The 25,270-nt window shown below is 37.7% G+C and overlaps 2 protein-coding genes and 1 pseudogene across 2 annotated transcripts; 1 reads left to right on the top strand and 2 right to left on the bottom strand.

Annotated features, from left to right (window-relative positions):
- Window positions 1-3,537: 3,537 nt before the first annotated feature.
- On the bottom strand, window positions 3,538-5,064 carry LOC134282243 (uncharacterized). The gene has a single exon (XM_062764668.1). It carries the CDS (start codon window positions 5,062-5,064, stop codon window positions 3,538-3,540), a length of 1,527 nt encoding a protein of 508 aa, XP_062620652.1.
- Window positions 5,065-6,059: 995 nt separating this feature from the next.
- On the bottom strand, window positions 6,060-10,725 carry LOC134282244 (uncharacterized). The gene is made up of 3 exons (XM_062764669.1): window positions 9,198-10,725; window positions 6,989-7,219; window positions 6,060-6,826 (listed from the first exon to the last, which is right to left on the bottom strand). Exons 1-3 carry the CDS (start codon window positions 10,723-10,725, stop codon window positions 6,060-6,062), a joined length of 2,526 nt encoding a protein of 841 aa, XP_062620653.1.
- A 5,182-nt stretch (window positions 10,726-15,907) lies between these two features.
- On the top strand, window positions 15,908-24,633 carry LOC134282245 (uncharacterized; annotated as a pseudogene).
- The last annotated feature ends 637 nt before the right edge of the window (window positions 24,634-25,270 follow it).

The raw sequence follows: 25,270 nt of genomic DNA on the forward strand, positions 1-25,270 counted from the left end.
TTTCCGCAAAATGTTGCGCTGTGGCGGAAAAGAAGTAAGGGGTCGCATTATGTCAAGATTCGCATTCCCATGCAGGACATAGAGTTTAGTCCATTTCATGAAATCGTATAAGGAGTAAAAAGAAACGGAGATATGTGTCACAGCATCGGTCCTGCATGGCACAAAATAAATCTTAAGAGGCCCAAAGGTTGAGTACAGATCTTCATCTCCGGCAAGTGCTTGTATGACAAAAATCTAAATTTTCATTAATATAATAGAAAATTTCGTGTTAATTTATAACAAGTTTACTTGATAAGTTAGTGTATATAACTCTTCCTGGTACGACTTGTATGACGACATCGTGTAGGGAATAAATTAACTTGTACGTATTTGAGTCGGAAAATCGGATATTTTAATCATGTTTTAGCATTCAGTCATTAAAATTACCAATGATTTAAGAAAATAAAATATATGGAGAATAAAGAGAATTCTGTCTTGTATTATTACAGAATACCAGGTATGTAAAAATATGTAAGAAGGAACCGTATCGACCATATATATGTGAAGAGCAGGTAGCGAATCAAATAACATGAGCATACCATAGGCGCTCCCCACGTTATTCTGTAAATGACGTATGATAAGTATATATAGGTCTACCCCTGTATACTATAAAAAACTCGGCGCCATTGTGGATTTTGCCTGGGACCTCTGACTGACTAACTTCAAGGATTTCTGGGGTATAGTGGGCTGTTAATCAGCATCGGGTACTCTAATTTATTGAAATAAAATATTTGCAAGCTTTTATCCAGCACCATTCCGTCGCTTTCTCTTGTTTTCAAACATTTCTCTATTACTCCGTCACACATAGCTGATCTCGGCCGGAACAAGTCAATTTCGTCGATTTTCAACAACTCGTTCAAAAATAACTTTCGGAAGTTTGAAAATATAAGTGGGGGAAAGTACATAGGTGCTTGGTTTCAGGATGGTGTATTTTGTGTATTATGTGTTTTTTGGTGTGTCTGAATACCCTCATCAAAATAAAAATGAAAATTCGCTGAAATTAGCACGTTTTAAAATTGCCATATTCCTTCGATTTTTTTTTTCTCTCTGAGGTACAGTTTTTTTTGTTTTCTGTACACAAGCCTCTTTGAGAAAATAAAAAATAGTATCTCGGAGAGAGGTACTCATTTTTCTAACTGATTTATTTTCTCTACACAAGTCCATATGAAACAGGCACGTAGCAACAGGTGGGGGGGGGGGGAAAATTTTTTTTCCCAACATTACCTTTACCATTGAAAATTGAGAGGTTGCATGGTTGCCCCCCCCCCATTTCTTACCATAGTAGGATGATATAAAGGAAAATGTAGTATTGTATTTAAAAAAAATGGAAGTAAAAGGAAATTGGTCTTAAAAAAATTGGCCACTACCTCCCCCCCCCTCCCCCCCGAAAAAGCATTTTCGAGTTTGAGGGTTTTTTTTGTTTTTGTTTTGTTTCGTTTTTGTTGCTTGTCAAGTTTTACAGGTAAGTGGATTTTTTTTCTCTGGATGCCCCCCCCTTCCCACTTTCAGAAACGATGCTACATGTATGCCTGTGAGAGTATATGAGTATATATACTGTAAATATGGCAATTTTAAAACGTGCTAATTTCAGCGAATTTTCATTTTTATTTTGATGAGGGTATTCAGACACACCAAAAAACACATAATACACAAAATATACCATCCTGAAACCAAGCACCTATGTACTTTCCCCCACTTATATTGTCAAACTTCCCAAAGTTATTTTCGAACGAGTTGTTGAAAATCGACGAAATCGACTTCTTCCGGCCGAGATCAGCTATTTGTGACGGAGTAATAGAGAAATGTTTGAAAACAAGAGAAAGCGACGGAATGGTGCTGGATAAAAGCTTGCAAATATTTTATTTCAATAAATTAGAGTACCCGATGCTGATAAACAGATAACTATACCCCAGAAATCCTTGAAGTAAGTCAGTCAGAGGTCCCAGGCGAAATCCACAATGGCGCCTAGTTACAAGTCTTGGATATTTTATAGTATATAGGGGTAGACCTATATATACTTATCATACGTCATTTACAGAATTACATGGGGAGCGCCTATGAACATGAGTATATACCGCCGCAAGTTTTGTTTTTCCTTGTATGACAGTCAATTAGACAGTATCGATCATATATATGTGAAGAGCAGGTAGCGAATCAAATAACATGAGTGTATATATACAGACGCAACATTCTTAAAAGCCTCTGAAAGGGGAGATTTTCCCCGGAAAAGGGTTTCTTTGGGGGACATACAGATAAAAAATGGGGCTTGGATTTTTTTGGGGGATACATTCTTAAAATGATCATTTTTGAAATGAACAAGGCAAATTATAGGGAGTGTAAAGCCTTTTTAGTGATCAATAACTAAGGTGCTTTTCATCATGTGATTTATTGCAGAATAGTAGTAGGTATGTTGTAGTAAGAAACTGAAAAAATAAACAACACAGTCATAAGGACAAACAGGTAAACAGTACAATACATGCAACTCAGGCAGACTAGTACATATCACTATGTGTTTCATTCTATAAATGTCTCAATAAAAATACCTCTCTTAATACAAACTTGATTCTTATGACATTTTGTAAATAAACAATTAGCTAAACTTAATATGTAATGAGATTTAATGTTTTGACTAGATAATTCGAGTTGACAATACTGATAATCTGTCGTACATGAATTATTCGACTGAATACGTGACATACAAAGACCATGTGCACCTTAACCTTGACATTAGCTACCGTTTCTAAATTTAGACAAAAGTACCGAATCATGTTTCATAAAATTCTACACATACTACAAATGCATACATCTTCAACTTGCACAAGGTTTATAATAAATCACTAAGACATATAATGAACAAGAAAAACTTACTCTATGCGGGACTAAAACAGCCAAACATGACATAAGGCTTGCTGATTTGATGCGGGCGCCATGCCGTACACAAAACACAAACGGAAATAGTGTGTAAAAATCAAACAGATAACGGATTCAACCCGGAAAGCTAACTAAGGGAAACAACTCAATTTCATGTAACACTACACTCCCCGTCTGATTTATCACTCTTTACAAACTCTGCCCTACATTGACACTGATAGCACAAAAAATACTACTTGTATGTAGAAAATACATGTTAAACAAAAATGTCAAAACATGGTACACACAAAGAACGATACATGTAAATCAAGTTCATGTACTACATGGTTACACTGTAATCAAAGGAATCACTTCCGTAGCGGGCCTGATGAAGAGGTATGGCTTTCCTTCCTTGATGATACGTACTTCGATTTTGCGTACCAGACCGTCCGACTCACTTGGAAATACACGGTTTATGATACCAACTGGCCAGTCACCGCGCGCACTTTCTTTGTCATGAAGTAGAACAACATCCCCATCTTTAAGATTGTCTGTTGAATCTTGCCATTTCTGACGAGGTTGTATAGTGGAGAGGAACTCGGCTTTCCATCGCTTCCAAAAAGTGTTAGCCATGACCTGGACCATTTATCATTGACTTCGGTACATGTCCTTGACATCGAGATCCTGGAATTCACTTGGTACTTCATGAGTTTTCTGTGTCAGTAGAATCTGCGGCGATAGAACGAATGGTGCTTCAACATCTGTAGATACAGGCACCAGTGGCCTTGAATTCATTATAGCCATGACCTCTGCCATAAAGGTCGTCAAAACCTCATGAGTCAGCTTCCCATGTTTGGTATCCATAAGCATTGCCTCAAGGATGCGACGGGCAATGCCTATCATCCTTTCCCATGTGCCTCCAAAATGGGATGCGTGGGGAGGATTAAACCTCCATACAGTCCTCTTGTCTGCAAGAAATGTCTTCAGATTGTGGTCTTCCACGTTCACTACATTCATCTGCAGCTCAGCAGCAGCCCCCACGAAGTTTGTCCCTCTATCTGACCTGAATTCAGAGACCGCACCACGAACTGCAACAAACTTTCTTAAGGCGTTGATGAAAGAAGACGAGGTCATCTCCTCAATGACCTCGATGTGGACTGCTCTGCTATACAAACAGGTAAACAACACCGCCCAACGTTTTGAGTGTGCGCTGCCCCCTCTTGTTCGTCTCGTGATGACACTCCACGGGCCAAAAACATCCACACCAACAAAGGTGAAGGGTGCTGACCTTGTAAGGCGGACTTTAGGAAGATCAGCCATTTTCTGACATAATGGCTTCCCTCTCATCTTGCAGCAGGTCACGCAGTGATGAATGATTGATGACACCAAGCGTTTCCCTCCAGAGATCCATAGGCCCTCACTTCGTATAGCACCTTCTGTCAGATGACGCCCTTGGTGGTAGATTTTCTCATGATGATGATGAACCAATAGTCGGGCAACATGGCTCTTGCCAGGTATAAGGATGGGTGTCTTCTCCCCTTCAGGTAAGTCCGACAATTTGATTCGTCCACCAACTCGTAGCAAACCGTCATCAAGGTAAGGAGACAGAGTCAGAATTGTACTGTCTTTTGGAAGGGGTTTTCCTGCACGTAATGCGCATAGTTCTTTCTGATAATACTGCTGTTGAACCTCTTTAATGATCAACATCTCAGTTTCTCGACGAGATATTTCATCCACTTTCCCTGCTTTCTTCCTGATGCATTTCTTGATGAAGGTAATGGCCCTCACAAGGCTCAACCAACTACCAAAACGACTGAAACGTGATGTTCCTAAAGTTGGCTTGGTTGATACTGATACAGTCTTAAGGGTCACTATCTTTGGTCGTACTTCACTATCTTGATCTGGGTTCACCAAAGAAAATGTCTCATTCTGGAAATTGCTTGTATTTACTTTGAGGAAGTCTGGTCCCTTTAACCACAAACTATCACCGAGTTGTTCTGGCAAAAGTCCACGAGTTCCTTGATCAGCAGGGTTTTCATCTGTTGTTACATAATTCCATTGGTGTAGAGAAGAACTCTTACGTATCCTGGAGACACGGTTGCATACATATACATAAAAACGTCGGCGCTCATTCGACAGATACCCCAGCACTACTTTGCTGTCAGAGTAATACATGATGTCCTCTAAGGGTAAGTCAAAGTTCTTTTGAAAGCATCTCACCAAGTTCCACGGCTAGAACGGCAGCACAGAGTTCCAATCTTGGAATCGTGTGTCCACTTCTTGGTGCAGCTTTACATTTGCCGAATACACTGGTAATCCCACAGAGATCTTCTCATCCACGGTTCTACCTCTCAGGTAAGCACAGGCAGCTACTGCTTTTTCAGATGCATCACAAAAGATGTGTAACATTGTGTCAACACACTTGCTGTATGATACAGACAATAGGCACCGGGGAATATGAACACCATCAAGTCTCGTCAATTGTTCCAACCAAAGTTTCCAGGCACTCGTAGTCGCTGTAGGTAAGGGATCGTCCCAACTCTCAATCCCAGTAAATGCTTCTCGCATGATAAGTTTGCCATTTAAGATTATGGGCGCAATGAAACCAAGTGGATCGAATAACCCATTTACAGTGGACAGCAGTCCTCTTTTGGTTAAGGGCTTCTGCTCTTCTGAGGCTGTGTATGTAAAGGTATCTGTAGCTAGGTTCCGACCCAAACCCAAACTGTGGTGTACAGGTAAGTCATCTCGATCCAGGTCAAGCTGTTTCATGGATTTTGCAAGATCCGCAGACGAAAATTGTAGCATCACTTCTTCCCTATTCGATGCAATCTTGTGTAGTTTCAAATTTCCAGCTTCCAGGAGCGTTTTCTGAGTTCGCTTCAGAACATCAACTGCTTCACTAACGCTGGGAAATGACACCAATCCGTCGTCGACGTAAAAGTTTCTGGTAACAAACTGCTTTACATCTTCCTTACAGTCAGTATTTACACAACGTCTAAGTCCATATGTGGCAACCGCCGGAGAAGGTCGGTTGCCGAAAACGTGGACACACATTCTGTACTGTAATTCTTGTTTCGGATCGTTATTTCGATGCCAAAAGAAACGAAGAAAGTCTCTGTGAGGTTCTGCAACGTGAAAACAGAAAAACATCTGCTGAATGTCTGCAATCACAGCAACCGGCTCCTTTCTATCATCCTTTCCCATGTGCCTCCAAAATGGGATGCGTGGGGAGGATTAAACCTCCATACAATCCTCTTGTCCGCAAGAAATGTCTTCAGATTGTGGTCTTCCACGTTCACTACATTCATCTGCAGCTCAGCAGCAGCCCCCACGAAGTTTGTCCCTCTATCTGACCTGAATTCAGAGACCGCACCACGAACTGCAACAAACCTTCTTAAGGCGTTGATGAAAGAAGACGAGGTCATCTCCTCAATGACCTCGATGTGGACTGCTCTGCTATACAAACAGGTAAACAACACCGCCCAACGTTTTGAGTGTGCGCTGCCCCCTCTTGTTCGTCTCGTGATGACACTCCACGGGCCAAAAACATCCACACCAACAAAGGTGAAGGGTGCTGACCTTGTAAGGCGGACTTTAGGAAGATCAGCCATTTTCTGACATAATGGCTTCCCTCTCATCTTGCGGCAGGTCACGCAGTGATGAATGATTGATGACACCAAGCGTTTCCCTCCAGAGATCCATAGGCCCTCACTTCGTATAGCACCTTCTGTCAGATGACGCCCTTGGTGGTAGATTTTCTCATGATGATGATGAACCAATAGTCGGGCAACATGGCTCTTGCCAGGTATAAGGATGGGTGTCTTCTCCCCTTCAGGTAAGTCCGACAATTTGATTCGTCCACCAACTCGTAGCAAACCGTCATCAAGGTAAGGAGACAGAGTCAGAATTGTACTGTCTTTTGGAAGGGGTTTTCCTGCACGTTATGCGCATAGTTCTTTCTGATAATACTGCTGTTGAACCTCTTTAATGATCAACATCTCAGTTTCTCGACGAGATATTTCATCCACTTTCCCTGCTTTCTTCCTGATGCATTTCTTGATGAAGGTAATGGCCCTCACAAGGCTCAACCAACTACCAAAACGACTGAAACGTGATGTTCCTAAAGTTGGCTTGGTTGATACTGATACAGTCTTAAGGGTCACTATCTCTGGTCGTACTTCACTATCTTGATCTGGGTTCACCAAAGAAAATGTCTCATTCTGGAAATTGCTTGTATTTACTTTGAGGAAGTCTGGTCCCTTTAACCACAAACTATCACCGAGTTCTGGCAAAAGTCCACGAGTTCCTTGATCAGCAGGGTTTTCATCTGTTGTTACATAATTCCATTGGTGTAGAGAAGAACTCTTACGTATCCTGGAGACACGGTTGCATACATATACATAACCAGAAGTCTCTGTTGAGACTGTAGCTCTACTGGTTTGTACTTATCAAAAACCATTGCACTATTTTATGTATCTTTGTGTAGTCTACTTATGTGCCAACTTATTTTGAAATCAGACAAAAACTGTAGAAAAAGTAGCGTTTTTAAGGAATTCCACAGAAAATTCTATTTTGAGTAACCATAGCAATACCGTTCATCGAAATCAAAAACCGATGCACTATTCTATGTATCTTAGTGTAGTCTACTTGTGTGCCAAGTTATATTGAAATCAGACCAAAACTGTAGAAGGAGTAGCGTTTTAAAGGAATTTCACAGAAAATTCTATTTTTAGTAACCATGGCAACACCGTTCATCCAAATCAAAAACCGATGCACTATTCCATGTATCTTAGTGTAGTCTACTTGTCTGCCAAGTTATATTGAAATCAGACAAAAACTGTACAAGGAGTAGCGTTTTTAAGAAATTTCAGAGAAAATTCTATTTTTAGGAACCATGGCAGCACCGTTCATCGAAATCAAAAACCAATGCACTATTCTATGTATCTTAGTGTAGTCTACTTGTGTGCCAAGTTATATTGAAATCAGACAAAAACTGTAGAAGGAGTAGCGTTTTAAAGGAATTTCACAGAAAATTCTATTTTTAGTAACCATGGCAACACCGTTCATCGAAATCAAAAACCGATGCACTATTCTATGTATCTAAGTGTAGTCTACTTGTGTGCCAAGTTATACTGAAATCAGACCAAAACTGTAGAAGGAGTAGCGTTTTAAAGGAATTTTACAGAAAATTCTATTTTTAGTAACCATGGCAACACCGTTCATCCAAATCAAAAACCGATGCACTATTCTATGTATCTTAGTGTAGTCTACTTGTGTGCCAAGTTATATTGAAATCAGACAAAAACTGTAGAAGGAGTAGCGTTTTAAAGGAATTTCACAGAAAATTCTATTTTTAGTAACCATGGCAACATCGTTCATCCAAATCAAAAACGGATGCACTATTCTATGTATCTAAGTGTAGTCTACTTGTGTACCAAGTTATACTGAAATCAGACAAAAACTGTAGAAGGAGTAGCGTTTTAAAGGAATTTTACAGAAAATTCTATTTTTAGTAACCATGGCAACACCGTTCATCCAAATCAAAAACCGATGCACTATTCTATGTATCTAAGTGTAGTCTACTTGTGTACCAAGTTATACTGAAATCAGACCAAAACTGTAGAAGGAGTAGCGTTTTAAAGGAATTTCACAGAAAATTCTATTTTTAGTAACCATGGCAACACCGTTCATAGAAATCAAAAACCGATGCACTATTCTATGTATCTTAGTGTAGTCTACTTGTGTGCCAAGTTATATTGAAATCAGACCAAAACTGTAGAAGGAGTAGCGTTTAAAGGAATTTCACAGAAAATTCTATTTTTAGTAACCATGGCAACATCGTTCATCGAAATCAAAAATCGATGCACTATTCTATGTATCTTAGTGTAGTCTACTTGTGTGCCAAGTTATATTGAAATCAGACCAAAACTGTAGAAGGAGTAGCGTTTTTAAGGAATTTCACAGAAAATTCTATTTTTAGTAACCATGGCAACACCGTTCATCGAAATCAAAAACCGATGCACTATTCTATGTATCTTAGTGTAGTCTACTTGTGTGCCAAGTTATACTGAAATCAAACAAAAATTGTAGGAGGAGTAGCGTTTTGAAAAATTATTTACAGACGGACAGACAGACAGACGGACGGACGCCGGACGCATTACTATCGCATAAGCTCTTCTGGTCTCTGACCAGTAGAGCTTAAAACGTCGGCGCTAATTCGACAGATACCCCAGCACTACTTTGCTGTCAGAGTAATACATGATGTCCTCTAAGGGTAAGTCAAAGTTCTTTTGAAAGCATCTCACCAAGTTCCACGGCTAGAACGGCAGCACAGAGTTCCAATCTTGGAATCGTGTGTCCACTTCTTGGTGCAGCTTTACATTTGCCGAATACAAATCCCACAGAGATCTTCTCATCCACGGTTCTACCTCTCAGGTAAGCACAGGCAGCTACTGCTTTTTCAGATGCATCACAAAAGATGTGTAACATTGTGTCAACACACTTGCTGTATGATACAGACAATAGGCACCGGGGAATATGAACACCATCAAGTCTCGTCAATTGTTCCAACCAAAGTTTCCAGGCACTCGTAGTCGCTGTAGGTAAGGGATCGTCCCAACTCTCAATCCCAGTAAATGCTTCTCGCATGATAAGTTTGCCATTTAAGATTATGGGCGCAATGAAACCAAGTGGATCGAATAACCCATTTACAGTGGACAGCAGTCCTCTTTTGGTTAAGGGCTTCTGCTCTTCTGAGGCTGTGTATGTAAAGATATCTGTAGCTAGGTTCCAACACAAACCCAAACTGTGGTGTACAGGTAAGTCATCTCGATCCAGGTCAAGCTGTTCCATGGATTTTGCAAGATCCGCAGACGGAAATTGTAGCATCACTTCTTCCCTATTCGATGCAATCTTGTGTAGTTTCAAATTTCCAGCTTCCAGGAGCGTTTTCTGAGTTCGCTTCAGAACATCAACTGCTTCACTAACGCTGGGAAATGACACCAATCCGTCGTCGACGTAAAAGTTTCTGGTAACAAACTGCTTTACATCTTCCTTACAGTCAGTATTTACACAACGTCTAAGTCCATATGTGGCAACCGCCGGAGAAGGTCGGTTGCCGAAAACGTGGACACACATTCTGTACTCCAGTAATTCTTGTTTCGGATCGTTATTTCGATGCCAAAAGAAACGAAGAAAGTCTCTGTGAGGTTCTGCAACGTGAAAGCAGAAAAACATCTGCTGAATGTCTGCAATCACAGCAACCGGCTCCTTTCTGAATCTCATGAGCACTCCATCCAGACGATTCATCAGGTCTGGTCCTTGCATTAACACGTCATTCAGGGAAATGCCCTCATGTTTGCAGGAAGAGTCAAATACAACTCGTATTTCATCCTTTTTCTTGGGATGGTACACCCCAAATATAGGCAAGTACCAACATTCCTGCCCAGGTTGAATAGGAGGAGCAACTTCAGCATGTCCCGAATCAAAAATGCCTTGCATAAAGCTTACAAAGTGTTCCCGTTTAGTTGGATTTCGTTGCAGACTCCCTTGTAGCATCAGTGCTCGTTTCAGTGCCACAGATCGATTGTTTGGTAGTTTTTCACGGGTCTCCCGAAATGGTAATGGGGCTGTCCATTTTCCTGTTGAATTCTTAGTGAAGGTTTTGTCCATCAGCTCGAGGAATTGGGTGTCCTCTATGGACTGTCCTAATTCGTTGTCATTGGGTTGACGTTTGAACATTGGGTCATTGTCTATACAGGTATTTAGGGTTATATTGTATTCACAATTGTCAAATACACTAAAGCGTCCACTCTGTTGCACTGTGGTTTTCATAACGTTCACGTATGCTGGTGGATGGACATTTCCGATACAGACGTTTCCTATAAGGACCCAACCAAGAGCGAGCCTCTGTGCAAAAGGGGTACCTTGTGGTCCTGTACGTTGATCTTCTATGTGATGTGCTTCTGGCAGGTCCCTTCCAATCAACAACAGAACTTGGGCCTTTGAATCCAGAGGAGGAATCTCCACCTGAGTGGGGTACCTTGTGGTCCTGTACGTTGATCTTCTATGTGATGTGCTTCTGGCAGGTCCCTTCCAATCAACAACAGAACTTGGGCCTTTGAATCCAGAGGAGGAATCTCCACCCCACTCAGGTGTGAATGAAACTGAACTATATCTGGTGTTGCTATTTCACTCTTTTCCTCTGGAATCTGCTCACATTCTGTAACCAACGGAAGCTGTAATCTACAGGAACCGTCGTTTGACTCCACCATAAATCTGAGAGTCTGTCTTCCACTTCGTTGAAAGGTACCAGCACAGGATTTCAGTGAATACGTTGTAACTGAAGACATGGGAATGTCTAAAGCATCAAACAATTCCGGCCTCGCTAGTGTATGAGTACTGTGGTCATCTATCAAGGCGTATACATTGAAGGATCGTTCTGGATGGTCCATTGGGTAGACTTTGACTAAAAGAGTATTGGAGCAAGATCTTCCTGTGAAGTTTTTACCACAGAGCTCGGTACAGAGTGAACTCATCTTTGAACCCTCCCCGTCATGATGTGGCCTGGGTGAAAGGTCGGATGACTTGTTGGATGCCTCCCCGCAATGATGTGACCTCCGTGCAGCATCTGGCTTGGTAGACATATCAATGTGTAGAGCAGTAGGATGATTCTTGTTTCCGCAAATGTCACATTTCACAAGTGCACTACAGCTTGTATAACCGTGTCCTGTAGAATCACAACATTTAAAGCAGAAGTTGTAATCCTTCAGCAGTTTCTTTCTTTCACTTAGAGTCAATCTCTGGAAAGTCTTACACTGATTAAGTTTATGTCTGTTCACATGTAAAACACAGTTGTTTTCTAAGCTGGCACTATGATCTTCTTCTGTTGTTTTCACATTTGTTTTCTTCACCTGAACATCATTCTTGCGATAGGTGTCTTTACGTCGTGACTCAGTAGAAAAACTAGAGCGACTTGTGAAGTTAGCTGCCGGTTCACTCGTGCTTAAGTAATCAAAGCTGGGATTATTACGGGTCTTACTCATTTCCGTCACAAACTGGACCAGGTAGGTAAAGGGTGGATATGTGACTCCATGTTGTGAATCATAACTTGTTGCATGTGTAGTCCATTTTTCCTGCAAATTGATTGGAAGCTTTGCGACAATTGGGCGCATGCCTGTGGGTGAATCCAAGTAGAGCAGGGAACGATTTAGCGCAGGGTCCTCCATTCGCAGCTGCACTTCACTTAGTAGATCTGCTAATTCAAATAGCTTTTTGTTGTCTTTCACAGTCAGTTTGGGGAAATCCAACAATCTTGACTTCAACGAAGTTTCAAGTAGGACCGGGCTTCCATATCTGTCATCCAGGCGACTCCACAGCTTTTCCAAAGCATTCTGTGGGTTGTTGATATTGGCGGTCCGTATGCTGATTGCATGTTTCTTGGACTCGGGTCCTAGATATCGAATCAATAAGTTTAGCTCTTCTCTCGGACTGGCGTTCAGTTCTTTTGTAAGTACGTCAAAGCTATCCTTCCACGACTGATAAGTCTCTGGACTATCATCAAAGGTAACTAAAGACCAACGCAGCAAGTCTTTCTTATTAATGTAATTCGCAAAGTCATTGAGTAAGGCAGGTTGAGGCTGTATCGGATTGCAATGATCGGTCGTTGTAGGCGTAATGACTTGGTCCTCATGAAGTGGTCTTGTTGGACTAGACTGCAGGAGTGCAGGAGTGCCAGTAACTGTTGGAGGATGATAATTCTCCAGGCTTGTATGAAAAACTGGTACGCTCGTATGAACAGCTGGTACACTATCTGTTATTGGCTGATCACTTAAGTATTTGTTAAGAATGTCAGTATTATCTAATTCATTGCTCACAGAAGTCATTTCATCTTCATCCCACATTCTGAATTCCTCTTTCATTCCCAGGTACTCGGCGTCAGCTACTGCAGCTTCCTTTTTCACTGAAAGAACGTCCATTTTGGCCTTTAGTAGTGCCTCTTCTTGTCTCATCTTTGCTTCCTGTTCAGCAAACTTTAGTTTTACTCTGGCAGCTTCTCTTTTTGCTCGTTGCTTGCCTAGAAGTGATGCAGCACTTGATGAGTAGCTGGAGCTTCTTGCAGACTTAAAGCTGCTGGACTTTACTTTTGTCTCTTTAACAACATCTTTATTGTTCACTTTTCTATTGTTCACTTTTCTATAGAACTGTTCAACACGTTCTGAATAGGTGGCTTTAAGTAAAGCCAGTGATGACTGTTCACGAGCACTATCCTCAGTGTTATATCTTACGAGAAAGTTTAATAACTCAGAACTCATGTTATTGTAGGTGTGGTATATGTCTGTTACACGTTCTGTCAATGAGTTTGTGTCTGTTTCTTCATGCACTGATTCACCGAGCAGACTATCTAAATGTCTTCCAACTTTTGTAAGTCTGTTTGAAAAACGGTCCACCTGTGCTTGAAAGTATGCTGCTCCCTTCTCCGACAGGGATCTTTGTTGTCTTGTCTCCATGTTTCCAAGCTCTTGCTGGGTAGATGGAACCTCCATATCCAAATTCAGCTCCTGCTGAGTATCGGAATGATCCATATGTTTAGGTGATCCTCCTGTGGCCATATCTGACTGGAAGTCCTAGATTTCTTACTGTAAAGCCTTTTTTAGTGATCAATAACTAAGGTGCTTTTCAGCATGTGATTTATTGCAGAATAGTAGTAGGTATGTTGTAGTAAGAAACTGAAAAAATAAACAACACTGTCATAAGTACAATGTTACACAGACAAACAGGTAAACAGTACAATACATGCAACTCAGGCAGACTAGTACATATCACTATGTGTTTCATTCTATAAATGTCTCAATAAAAATACCTCTCTTAATACAAACTTGATTCTTATGACATTTTGTAAATAAACAATTAGCTAAACTTAATATGTAATGAGATTTAATGTTTTGACTAGATAATTCGAGTTGACAATACTGATAATCTGTCGTACATGAATTATTCGACTGAATACGTGACATACAAAGACCATGTGCACCCTAACCTTGACATTAGCTACCGTTTCTAAATTTAGACAAAAGTACCGAATCATGTTTCATAAAATTCTACACATACTACAAATGCATACATCTTCAACTTGCACAAGGTTTATAATAAATCACTAAGACATATAATGAACAAGAAAAACTTACTCTATGCGGGACTAAAACAGCCAAACATGACATAAGGCTTGCTGATTTGATGCGGGCGCCATGCCGTACACAAAACACAAACGGAAATAGTGTGTAAAAATCAAACAGATAACGGATTCAACCCGGAAAGCTAACTAAGGGAAACAACTCAATTTCATGTAACACTACAGGGAGCGAATCAAATAACATGAGTATATACCGCCGCAAGTTCTGTTTTTTCTTTGCATGAGAGTCAATTGGACCGTATCGATCATATATATGTGAAGAGCAGGTAGCGAATCAAATAACATGAGTATATATATATACAGACGCAACATTCTTAAAAGCCTCTGAAAGGGGAGATTTTCCCCGGAAAAGGGTTTCTTTGGGGGACAGATAAAAAATGGGGCTTGGATTTTTTGGGGGGGTACATTCTTAAAATGATAATTTTTCAAATGATCAAGGCAAATTATAGGGAGCGAATCAAATAACATGAGTATATACCGCCGCAAGTTCTGTTTTCCCTGCATGACAGTCAATTAGACAGTATCGATCATATATATGTGAAGAGCAGGTAGCGAATCAAATAACATGAGTATATATATATACAGACGCAACATTCTTAAAAGCCTCTGAAAGGGGAGATTTTCCCCGGAAAAGGGTTTCTTTGGGGGACATAGAGTTAAAAAAATGGGGCTTGGATTTTTTTGGGGGGTTCATTCTTAAAATGATCATTTTTTGAAATGATCAAGGCAAATTATAGGGAGCAAATCATATAACATGAGTATATACCGACGCAAGTTCTGTTTTTCACTCGACGAGCTAAATGAATAAATAGCATATAGCATTTATTTCTTAAAATCATATAGTTACTAAACTTCTTATTTTGTAATTGTGTAAAAGGGATCATTTTACTACCGACAATTCCTGACTGAAATATTTCTCGAGTACATATCATTCACTTTCAACCTACACTTCTACGCCTATGAAGGTAGCTAGCCAGTGAACACTTTTAACACCACAGTTTAATATAAAAGAAGAATCACAAAGAATTTGAATATAAACAATAGTATTTTAATAATAAAGCACAAATAAAAGTATATATAAAGGAACACATTCATTTCAACCATTACATGATCTTTGCCATGGCAGAGAGAGGAACAGAACTATCTACAATTTATGGTCCAATATACAAGACATTGTAGGTCCAGCGCGAGAATGGCCGTATTTAATAAGAAGATTATTTTGGACACCACATCTCCGTCACTTCCAAAGAATTCTGATTGTGACATTTGCTTTTGTAAATGGATTAAATTCTGTTATATTTTGGAATGGGTGGATGTCATGCATCTTGCGCGAGATCGAGCAGCAATGAGCCATTTCCATGCACTGTTCAGGTATGTATAAAATTCAATGAAATACTGTAAAATATTAGTAAAACATTAACAATTAAACAAAACATATATACATGACATAAAAAATATTAACAGGTAAACACAACAAATGTTAATAGAAAAGTGAATGATTAAACTGTAAACGAATAAAATTAGTAAAACATTTTAAATAATCATAAATTTCAGATTATTTGAGAACGGAAGGAACTATGTTTTATATGCTTGGAACGTCGCCATGCGACAACATCAATACTTGGACGGTTCAGTAAGAAGATATGGCAATAAGAAAAAGAAATAAATTAATTTGTAAAAATCTGAAATCGGTATTCTCTTATTTTTCTTATTTCTTGGGCTATTAATACTGATCTTTTTGTGAGATTAAATCAAGGTCATGTGCTTTATAAATGGTAATATTTAAGGGTTGGGCATTCAGACACGGGTAACACTAGATTTGAGATGGCTTCCAGAAAAAGCGGAGGCAATTACAGGTTGCGAAAAACTGATAATTTGATGGAACTTTCGGCAACAGATTTGGAAAATCCTTGGAATTTTCATTCATTAATGACTTTGAGCGACGAGTTAGTTTACGAATGGTTAAGAACGCAGGGTCTGTTAGCCACCTCGGTGCCTTGCATTGTCCCCGATTGTGATGGGACGATGCTCTTACATTCGTCATCAAGAAATCCAGGTGGGTCTATCTTCAGATGCAGTGTAGAGAGACTTCACAAGAGGAATTGCAGAGCGAACTCCTTCTTTGAGAAGACGAATTTGGCAATTCAAGATATAATTTTATTTATCAAGTCCTATCTTGATGGCTGCTCCCTTGGACAATGCAAATCAAATCAAAAAAGCTGTCCGGAATCATCGAGATCGATGAATCATTGTTCGGTCGTCATGTAAAGCACAACAGGGGAAATCCCAACTGTGGATTAAAGGTAATAAACAAACGTAATTTGCATATCTTGCAGTATGGGTTAAAGGTAATAAACAAACATAATTTGCATATCTTGCAGTATGGATTAAAGGTAATAAACAAACATAATTTGCATATCTTGCAGTATGGCCCCGTGGGGATCCGGGTTAGAATAGGTCCTCAGTACCCCCTCGCTTGTCGTGAAAGGCGACTAAATGGGGCGGTCCTTCGGATGAGACCGTATAAACCGAGGCCCCGTGTCACAGCAGGTGTGGCACGAGAAAGATCCCTCCCTGCTCAAAGGCCCTAAGTGCCGAGCATAGGCCTAAATTTGCAACCCTTCACCGGCAATGATGACGTCTCCATATCAGTGAAATATTCTGGAGAGGGACGTTTAACAGTATACAATCAATCATTCAATCTTGCAGTATGGATTAAAGGTAATAAACAAATATAATTTGCATATCTTGCAGTATGGATTAAAGGTAATAAACAAACATAATTTGCATATCTTGCACTATTTTGAAGAAATTGAAGGAAAATATAAATAGAAAAATTGAACAGTATACGATCTGTATATTTATAATAGCCAATGAAATAGCATGTCTTGCTGGGAAGTGACTGGAAATACTCGTAGCAAGACTGATAACACAATAAATTTATAAAATTTTCCTCAATTACAACGCAAAAAATAAACTGCATGCCTTGCAAACGAATACTAAATATTGTATAAAATAACAGGAATAAGAATAGAGAGATTAAATACAAATGAATAATAAAATTTAAAGTAAAGCGATTTTCATGTCCTTACATTTCAGATATGGGTGTTTGGAATGGTTGAGAGGGACACTAACACCATCATATTATACCCGGTAGCAGACAGGAGAGAGGAAACATTACTTCCCATCATTCAACGCCATTGTTTGCCAGGCAGTACCATTTACATCGATGGGTGGTCTGCATATTGCCCACTCAACGATCTGGGATACGACCACTTTACGTCATACACAAGTACGCATTCAAGAAAACATATGTGAATTTGGAGACAGGGGAAGATCAGCACATCCACACAAATCGTATATAAGGTGCTTCAAGGAGCATTTGAAGAAAATGTCCGGTACTAAAATATCCCAGTTTGAGGGTCACATGGCAGAGGTTATGTGGAGAAATCATGTGAAATCAAACCTGTATGATGGATTCTTCAATCTTGTGAAGTAAGTTATTTAATTATGTTCCATTAAATAATATTATTTAAAAGAGATATTACTTTGCTTTAATATATTCAAGAATGTTATTATATCATAGATCAGTATACCCACTGAATGCCCAACCTACCTTCAACTATACGACACCACTATTTGACACGTTGGCTGGTGTTCCTTCAAGCGAGTTTGGAGACTGGGATATTCGACCAGGTAAAAATTTAAACATTAGTAGAAAATTAGAAAAAATATACAAGTTAGTATAATTTTAACACAAAACATGATTAGTATTGCTGAAAACATAAAATTTATGAAGATTCCCTAATTTATAAAATTTATAAATAATTATTGAGTGTACATAATGAAAATAAACACTTCCTGTGATGTTTCATAAACTAGAAATATAAAAATGGTTTTAGGAAACACTGGTGCGGAAAGTGAATCAGAAGTGTTGAGTACACCAGAGGTTTCCTCCCTTCCTCGAGTTGAATCAGATTCTGACGATATCGAATCTATTCCGAGGAACCAAACTGCTAGTGACAACACCATTCGGAGGAGAGAGGAACAGGCCCAACAAGTCTCTGTTGTGGATGAACTGATCCAGGGATCAGATTTGGACAAAACTTTAACTCCTTTTTCAGGTAAACCTACAAATCAAATGTATAACAATAACACCATGTACGGAAATAAACTTCATTTTCTGGGATGAAAATGTTTATATACTTCATTTATTCTTAAATATCTTTACATTTAGAAAATGTGCATATTGCGGACATGCCTTCAACCAGTTCGGGAACTTCCATTAGGAAATCCTTAATGAGAAGAGGTGCCAGTCGCAAGGCAAAGTCAAGTAAGATTTCAGTTTCAATATGTCTTTCTTAGTAAGAATACAAGCAGGAAATAGAATAAATTGCAAACTCTTACAATGAATGTATCTCCTTTCAATACATTTCTTTTGTTTAAAAGGAAGTACATGTATGGTAGAAAAATAGTAAGAAAGTTATCAAAAAAAATTAATACTTACCTTTCTTTTCACATGTTAGGACAAACAGCTACTGAACCCATAGTAATAACCGTGGACAGTGACAGCGAGACAGATGAACAGGAACCCCACAGGCGAGCAGGTACAGGAAATCCTCCTATAATGTTAAATTATTTGACTGCCGTCACGAGAAAAGGGCCCTTACGGTCAAATTTTCACAAATTGACTTTTTGGTAAATATTGATAGGCGGACTCTTTCTGAATGCAAATATACATAAATTTTGAAAATATCTTTTTTTTTCGGTATTTTATGAGCATTTTAGTGAAGCGCCCCCAAAATAACTTTGACGTTACTCATTGAAAACGTAATGACGTCGCCTGTGTCTAATTCAACTTTCAAAAAATCTTAAAATTACATGTCATTTAAATAACTTCATTCGTTTTTAGAATTAAAAACTTGAGAAAGTATTTCATTTTTAGCTCTTCTGAGCAAAAGGCTCAAAGAGCTAATGCTATGGCCATTTGTGCGGTGTGCGATGTGCGTTAACTTTTTAGAATATGGGCCATAACTCAAGAGCCCCTTGGCCAATTATTGTCAAATTTGTCACAGGGTATCCTTGGCCCAAGGGCTACCATTTACACTAAAATTAGGGGTGGGACCTTAAAACAAGGGGAGATAATCACGAAAATAAAACTAAAAGTACTGGTTGCTAAAAAATCTTCTTCTCCATAACCACCAGGCAGATTTTCACCAAACTTACATACAAGGGTCAGGATATGTTGAAGATTAAAAATTTTTCAATGCATGACCTTGGGGCAAAGGGCGTGGTCTCAAGGTCACTTCAAAGTTGACAAAAAATTACACTTATTAAAAACGTTGATATTTTGCTTACTATAATGACTAGGATCATCAAATCTTGTAAGTTGATGCATCTCAGGACTTGACATCATGTTAATACAAAAATAGGTCACGGTGACCTACTTTTAAAATTTTACGGGCTTTTGTTTTCAAATTGATTTGGAGGCATATTTTGGACACCTTAAGGCCTATGATCATAAAACTTTGAACGTTGGTGCATCTTGGGTCCACAAACAACATCAACTTAAAAGTAGGTCATCGTGACCTACTTTTTGAATTTTATGGCTAATCTTTTCTAAAACAGTTAATCCCATTATTTCAGACACCGAGAGGTTTAGAATCACCAAATCTTGTAAGTTGATGCATCTAGAGGCTTGAAAACATATTTATCAGAAAGTAGACCACTGTGACCTACTTTCTGAACTTTGCAGGCATTTGTTTTCAAATTGTTTAAAAGGCATATTTTGAATACTATTAGACCTATGATCATCAAATTTTGTCAGTTGATGCATCTTTGGTCTTCAGAAAATGTCGACCAAAATGTAGGTCACTGTGACCTACTTTCGACATTTTATGGCTAGAAATAAGTATCACAGTGACCTACTTTTGACATTTTATGGCTATATTTTAGTATCTCAGGAACTTATTGGCTTAGAATCATCAAACTTTGTCATTTGATGCATCTTGGGTTTTCAGAGGACGTTCACCGAAAAGTAGGTCACAGTGACCTATTTTTGACATTTTGTGGCTAGTTTTATGTAAAGTAGGTCACAGTGACCTATACATGTTTTGACATTTTGTGGCTAGTTTTATGTATCTCAGGTACTAATTGGTTTAGAATCATCAAATTTTGTCATTTGATGCATCTTAGGTTCTCGGAGCATGTTGACCAAAAAGGAGGTCACGGTGACCCACTTTTGAATATCTCAGGTACTGATTGGCTAAGACTCATCAATCTTTGTCAATTAATGCATCTTGTGTCCTCAGAAAATTTCAATCAAAAAGTAGGTCACCATGACCTACTTATAGCATATTATAGTTACATTTAAATATCTTCAGCCCTAACTGGCTAAGAATCATCAAACTTTGTCAGTTGATGCATCTTTGGTCTTAGGATAGATTGTATAATTTATCAGAAGAGCGATTCAAGGCCCTTGGGCCTCTTGTTTTCTTCCAAGCGACTAGTATGTATTGTAATTATTCCTAAGGGATTTTGTATGTTATTACTATTTTCATGCTAATTTTAGAGCAGATCTATAATTTCTTAAATAAAAAAGGGGGGTCTAGGAACGCTTTATAACATAATCGTTAGGGAAATATAATATTTGTTTATATCCATACAAATTATTCTTTTTATATTAAATAATATAATTCAATTCATCAAATATATAAAGCACTTGTAACACTTCAAGATTAAAAGAAATATATATATAGAGAGAGAGAATCCCATGCAGAAGGATACCGCGCGCAAGACGGGGCACATCGATCCCGATATTTAAAAAAAATCTAATGAGACAGCATTCACTCACCAACACACACTCACGTAACTTTATTCCCTATGACTGTTACGATAAAAACACACCATGTATTTTCCGAAAAATTCAATTGAGAAATAATTTCAGATACGCCAAGGTATGTAAACTTGTTTTTAAAAACGTTTATTCCTTTTATAAACACTCATGAAAATAAATATACGTTTCCTCTTTCCATGCAAGCGGATTTTAAAATTTTTTCCGTTTTGGAGTATTTTATTAAAATTTTTTCCATTGTTTATACAATTCATTTTCTTCGCCTATCTTAGTTATGGTGTAGAAACATAGTAAATAAGCAAATAAAGGAAAAATGAATGATTTATATACATGTACCGTACCTTAAATTGATACTTTCTCTAAATTTATACCTCAATTGGAAACCGTCTGTAACTTCTTACTTTTTTTAACGTAAATTACAATTAAAATCGGTTACAAATATTTCTGCACATTAACACCCTTTTGTTTAAATTTTGTGGCACCTGTACCCTGTTTCACTTAAACACAACATTTGTATATTTCTTACAAGGACCGCTACTATGATCTAAAAAAAATGATTTATGTATAATATTGTATAATTTAATCAAATAGATGTTCTTGTCTCTTTTTATTATACCGGTATGTACACTAAAATGTGCTTGACTTATCTGTCCGAAATTACAGTTCCATTAAAATTTTGACGATATCTATTTGAAACTGAAACTGAATGAATTCTAATGTATTTTACGCAAGAACGGCAGGCCCCTAGGAAGCCATTGCAGTTGGGGGGAGGAGGGAGGCTAGCTATATTTTCATCAGTTGTGGGCACTTTCAACCACCAAATTTTCCTTGACAAGCAACACAATTTTTTTTACGGCCACAAACGGTCATCTATTCATTTTCCTCCGTGACAATGGCTAATTAACTTGATACCTTATAATTTTTTTTACATTTTGATGCGATTGTCTTATCCAATAATGAACTATTATGTCCAACATTCGTTAATGGTTTTTGTATGAGGCGATGCTGTTACTTAAGTAATAATATACCGCTCAAATTTGACTCTCTTTCGCTGAAAATATTTAGGCAAACCATTTTTCCCTAGTTATTACTTCAGAACATACCAAAAAAAAATAAAAAAAATAAAAAAAACTTGACTCGTACCTTCGCCTGTCCCCACACAACTCGTTTGAAAAAGATGCGGGGGGGGGGGGGGGTCAATCAGGGAAAAAAATTACCTTAAAAAACCTACTCAACCAAAAAAAAGATGGGGGTGTCGAGACTCAAATTCAATTTCAAATGGGGATGGGGGGTGGGGTGTTAAGTTCAGTCTTTTTTCAGTAACAAATTTTCGTAATCAAACATAATACAGTGCATGCCTTATTCTTTTGCCCTATAGTGAACGAATTTGACTATGCTGCAACAAAAAGTGTGTATGTGTTTGTGTGTGGAGGTGGGGGGGGGACCGGGGGGACTTTCAAAGTACCCCCACCCCCACCCCCACTTGCTACTTGCATGCGACTGTAATGGCCAATATTTTATCTCAAAGAAGAAAAATTTGAGTTTGTTTATTAATCACCTTCCGTAATCGTTCCGTAACATTGGGTATAATGCTTTTGGGAAAAGTCTACAATAGCTGTACTTAATCTCTTAACATATTGCAAAATAGGTTTCAGCGGGATTTCATCCATTCATTTCATCGGAATAATTTCAGAAATTTGAAAGAATAGTAATTTCTACTATACAATTCCTTTGAATGTATTTATTTAATCATTTTAAATTAGTTTTTGAAAAAAAAATTATTTTAGCAAAATTTTCGTGGCATCCCCATTTCCCGTATTTTTTTCCTTAGCATATTCTATTACTGTTAATTTAGTAAAAAAAATATATTTAAATTGATGTAGAAGGTTTGGATTTCCCATGTTACCAGTATCTTAATTCAATCAAAGAGGGATTATGTTTCTTAGCTTTAACTTTTACCGGTCTTTTTATTCGGAGATTTTTTTTGGCTTGTCTATCACCCCCCCCCCCCTTTTTACACACATTTTAAAATCGACAGTTCACCGAAGGCTGGTTATCGGGGTATATCAGTATTATTAACTATGAACTGAAATTAAAATGGCTAAATGCGCTTTAAATTATGGTATATATTTTCTCAGGGAAAAAGTAGCTCTTAAAAGAACGGTATTGCATAGATCTCTCGCTCGCTCTTCTCTCTCTCTCTCTCTCTTTCTCGGCTCTCTCTGAAAAAAATATACATGTATATGGAATATACCTTTTAATATCAAGACTTTTTAACACGGATTCAAATTCAAGCATTTGAAAATTGTAATCGCTGTTCCAGAGCTAGCAACGTGCATGTCCACTGCCTCGTATATCACATCAAGTTAAATACTTAAACAAAATTATGAATAAATTTACGTACTAAATTGTAAAAATATCATATACCTATTAAAAAATGTCGGCATCAAGTTTGAAATTTTTGTTATGCTTTGAAATTCAATTTTATTTCTTGTTAACAAAATGCAGTCAACAAAAATTACTTCCGTGTTTACAATACCGCGACTTTGACGTCGTTTTCTGAGCATTGTGACGTCAAAAGATAAGGGCCCTTTTCTCATGACGGCAGTCATTTATTTATTTTTTTTAAATAGAGAATTCCTTGTACAATACTAAATAATAAGTTAAGAAATAACAAGGTTTAATACTTCTCATACCTTAGATCGACACTAGGTTTCTCCAGGAACTGTACAAGTTTCGACAAAAGGAGCATCAGTCAAGTCCAGGAAAGCATCTGCAAGAAAAGGTATTCATGAACACTTTATAACTATTTTGCACCCTTAATTGGCACCTGTAGTAAAAATGAAAGATTTGTTAAATTTATTGCACATTCTTAAGGCACATACATTGAGTAAAATGTAAAAAGCAGTCTAGAAGTTCTTCTTTTAATGATTTTAAACTTCTTACATTTTAGAGGGAGGCAAAGCTACTTCAACAGCAGAAGGTGTAAAGCCGGCAGCAACGTCTAAGAAAGCACCTACAAAGAAAGGGAATTATTAATATAAATTTTAAGTAGGAGTAATATTTTATATATTTAAATAGTTTTCCATAGGCCTGAATTTAGGGCGAGTTACTTCCCCTTGGCAGCCATATTGGAGGTTGACTGGATGATTTTCCCTCTATCTTTTACAAAGTTAAGAGGATATAGCCAAAATATTTTGTAAAAAATCTTAATTAAATGATTTTTTCTAAGTAAAAGATACTATTAAAAAAATATACTTCGTAAAAATAATTATTCCTAATTTAAGATAGCAAATATCAATTTTTTAAATTGGCTAAACAGTGAAGGAATTTCAGGAAATATTGGTGAATGGAAATAACTCTTGCTAAATTCTCGTCTATAGAAAATTATGTATACTCAAATTATAATTATTTAAAGCAATAGTTTTTAGTTTCAATACTAAGTTATTAAACATAACGGAAAATCAAAAGGTTTGTAACCTATTGACACGAGTTTCCAATTTTCTGTTATTAAACTCAATATTTTTTTTTATTAAAAGGCAACGTACCAACCACCCACCATAGGACTGATAAAGTGTGCCATCCGCCGAATTTCCGGGAGAAGGATCCTGCAATCCCCAAAAGGAAAAGAAAACTCTCCAATCCATACTCCCGGAATGCCTTTGTTTGGTCAGATGATGATGACTTTGTTCTGTAATGTCTGCTGGTTTTTGGGCGGAAGACGGCATCATGCTTTTGTTGTACTATTTGTTGTTTATGAAAATGACACAACATTTATCTAATTATTCCCAAATAACATAAAATATAATTTAAAAGTCTTATTGATTTATTATTTTTTCATAAAACGTTATCAATACAAAATACTTACTTGGGTGATAAAGGATTTAATGCCATGGATATTTTTCACATCCTTCCTCTTCAATGCACCACCGGAAAAGGCTGATCTCTTGATGAACAATGTAAACGTTCTTTTCATTGGCTATTTAATTGTTACTTAACCAATCACAGAAGCGCTATGAAGTTATTATGGTATTAGGTAAATACTAATAACAGGAAAGCACAGAATTTACCAGAATTAGGCATTTAAGCCGTATAAATATTTTTTTAGGAAAGGCACATATTTTCATGTAATAAATGTTTAAATTATTTGCATTTCGATCTATTTGCTGTTTATTCTGTATCAATATTGAAAATTCAGGAACATTGAGAACAAAAATAATATTATGTTTATTCCGTAAATGACAACAGTAAAATGTTTGTTCACATTTTATAGCATATGAAATAACTAGCAAATGATTTCAGATGTATCAGGTTTGAATATTTGCAACATAATT

Source organism: Saccostrea cucullata, unplaced genomic scaffold (assembly GCF_032062105.1).
Source record: "Saccostrea cucullata isolate Sc308-1 unplaced genomic scaffold, CSIRO_AGI_Scuc_v1 ctg1219, whole genome shotgun sequence".
Taxonomy (NCBI): domain Eukaryota; kingdom Metazoa; phylum Mollusca; class Bivalvia; order Ostreida; family Ostreidae; genus Saccostrea; species Saccostrea cuccullata.